General features: G+C 39.2%; 1 protein-coding gene across 1 annotated transcript; it reads left to right on the top strand.

Annotated features, from left to right (window-relative positions):
* Positions 1–1,351: 1,351 nt before the first annotated feature.
* LOC103582250 (olfactory receptor 7C1-like) lies at positions 1,352–2,290 on the top strand. The gene has a single exon (XM_008563900.1). It carries the CDS (start codon positions 1,352–1,354, stop codon positions 2,288–2,290), a length of 939 nt encoding a protein of 312 aa, XP_008562122.1.
* The last annotated feature ends 335 nt before the right edge of the window (positions 2,291–2,625 follow it).

Genomic DNA, 2,625 nt, shown 5'->3' with positions numbered 1-2,625 from the left:
CTGGGTATTGTGGAGATTATAAGTAGAAATTATAATGCTCTATTGGTTCTCCAGTGTTCCCTCTCCCAATTTTGCAGTATTTTATTTTTTTCCATGACTACCTTCATTGGAATCTCTGAGTTACAAAACTCAAATCTCCAGGGAGAAGGAAGCTGATTGGCTCATATTATAGAGTGTCCTCCAAAGGCCACTCACCCATGCCTTGTTGACAAGAGTGCACAATACCACTGTCATTGCACGGGCTGTGTGTATAAAGGGAGTAGAAGAAGTTATCAGTAAAGGACCACAGGTGGAGTATATATCCCAAACTTTCTTCCAAAATTTGTATTTCAAAGTGTAATTTATATTCCAAAATGCATAGTTTAAACCAAATGGAAATTGATGTATATAAAGTGTAGTTTCTGGAGGAATTAATTATGTATTCTTTATACATATTATGCATAATATGTACAACCATATAAATACAATAGATGATATGCTTTCATATGATATAACGTAATATAACATGCATATACATGTAAAGACCAGCAACTCAAATGAAGAATCTCACATGTAGCAGCTTTCAACAGAAGTGGAATAATCTAACCTTTTTTTCCTGCTCAGATCTTCCTTACGAATTTGATCCAGGTTGTTCTTCTCAGTGAAGTCACACCGTCTTTCTTGCTGTTCCCTGATGGGACTAGGAAGGCTCCTGTCTTGGGCATCATTCAAATGGCCATTTTCTGCCCTAAATGTCCTTCCCAGAGATATATGCTTGATGTACATCCAGTTCCTTCAGATTATCTGCTTAAAAGGCCCTAATCAGAGGTGATGACACAAAGGCTTTCCCCCTCACTCTATGACGCCCTTACTCTGCATTCTTTTACTAATGATAATAATAGCCACATGAAACAAAATTTATAGTTTATTGATATTCTATTGCCACACAAACACACACATACCCATATATCCTACAATAAAAGTTGTTAAAGATAAGGATTTTTTAAAAAAATTCACTTCACTGCTGTTTCCAGGGCTTGAAGGTGAAACTATTCTTAGCACAAAATATCTAGTAAAAATATTTCATGAATGAACAAAGGAAAGTCTCAGAGAATGTATAGAGGAAAACGTTGCCATGGACAAATGTTGAGGACAAAAGACTATGGTGGCTACTCACTGACAACATCAAGAAGATGAATCACTAGGTATTCCCTGATTTTCAGCTAAAGAGAAACAGACCTGCAGATGATAAATAGGAATTCATTTACTAAATGTGTGCAGAAGGCAAACAAAAGTTCTGTTAATCCGTTGAACACTACCTGTCTCTAAATTTGCAATGCTTTTGTATCTTTTCCAGCTGTTTCATCAGCACATGGGACTGGAAAACAAAACATGTGTTTCAAAATTTATCCTCCTGGGACTCTCAGAGGAGACAGAGCTGGAGCCTCTCATATATGGGCTGTTCCTGTCCATGTACCTGGTCACCTTCACTGGAAACCTGCTCATCGTCCTGGCCGTTATCACTGACTCCCGCCTCCACACACCCATGTACTTTCTCCTCTCCAATCTCTCTTTTGCTGACATCTGCTTCACCTCCACCCCCATCCCGAAGATGCTGCTGAACATCCAGCGACAGAGCAAACTCATTACCTATGCAGGATGCATTGCTCAGATATACTTTTTCTTGCTTTTTGGAGTTTTGGATAACTTCCTCCTAACTGTGATGGCCTATGATCGGTTTGTGGCCATCTGTCACCCCCTGCGTTATGCCGTCATCATGAACGCCCGGCTCTGTGGCCTCCTGCTTCTGGCATCCTGGATCACAGCTCACCTGCAGTCTTTGTTAGAGAGCTTAATGGTTTTGCGACTCTCTTTTTGTACAGAAGTGGAAATTCCCCACTTTTTCTGTGAACTTAATCAGCTGGTCCGACTTGCTTGTTCCGACACCTTCCCCAATGAGGTTGTAATATATTTTGCAACTGGAATTCTAGGTGTTATTCCATTCACTGGTATCCTTTTCTCTTACTCTAAGATTGTAACATCTGTTTTGAGAATTTCATCAGCTGGGGGCAAGTATAAAGCATTTTCTACCTGTGGGTCTCATCTCTCAGTTGTCTCCTTGTTCTATGGGACAGGTCTTGGAGTGTACCTTAGTTCTGCAGCTACCGAAAACTCCAGGGCAAGTGCTATAGCCTCAGTGATGTGCACTGTGGTCACACCCATGCTAAACCCCTTTATCTACAGTCTTAAAAACAAGGACATAAAGCAAGCCCTTTATAAACTCTTCAGCCCCAAACCATTCTCTACGTAAGGGGACTCTTTGTCTGAATATAAACTTATTCATGAACAACAGTGTTCAAAACCCTAGAAGACACAAATCATAATTTTTTTTCAATTTACTGATATAATCTGCAATTGACTGTATTGACAAAGTTTGGTCTCTAATTTTTCACACATTATAAGCAACTGGGATTTTTTTCTGTATTTTCTTTAAAAATTTTTGATCTCTCTCATTATATTTTTTCTGGGTTCAGTGTTGAAAAGAGAATCCACTGCATGAATTTTCACCAGCAAAATGTATAATACAGGAAACTGGGTACTTATAATACTATAGGAAGAGTTAGAGGAGCAAATGTGTACTGCTGG

This window comes from Galeopterus variegatus, unplaced genomic scaffold (genome assembly GCF_000696425.1).
Source record: "Galeopterus variegatus unplaced genomic scaffold, G_variegatus-3.0.2 Scaffold15391, whole genome shotgun sequence".
Classification (NCBI taxonomy): domain Eukaryota; kingdom Metazoa; phylum Chordata; class Mammalia; order Dermoptera; family Cynocephalidae; genus Galeopterus; species Galeopterus variegatus.
This window is presented reverse-complemented; position numbering and strand designations above follow the sequence as displayed.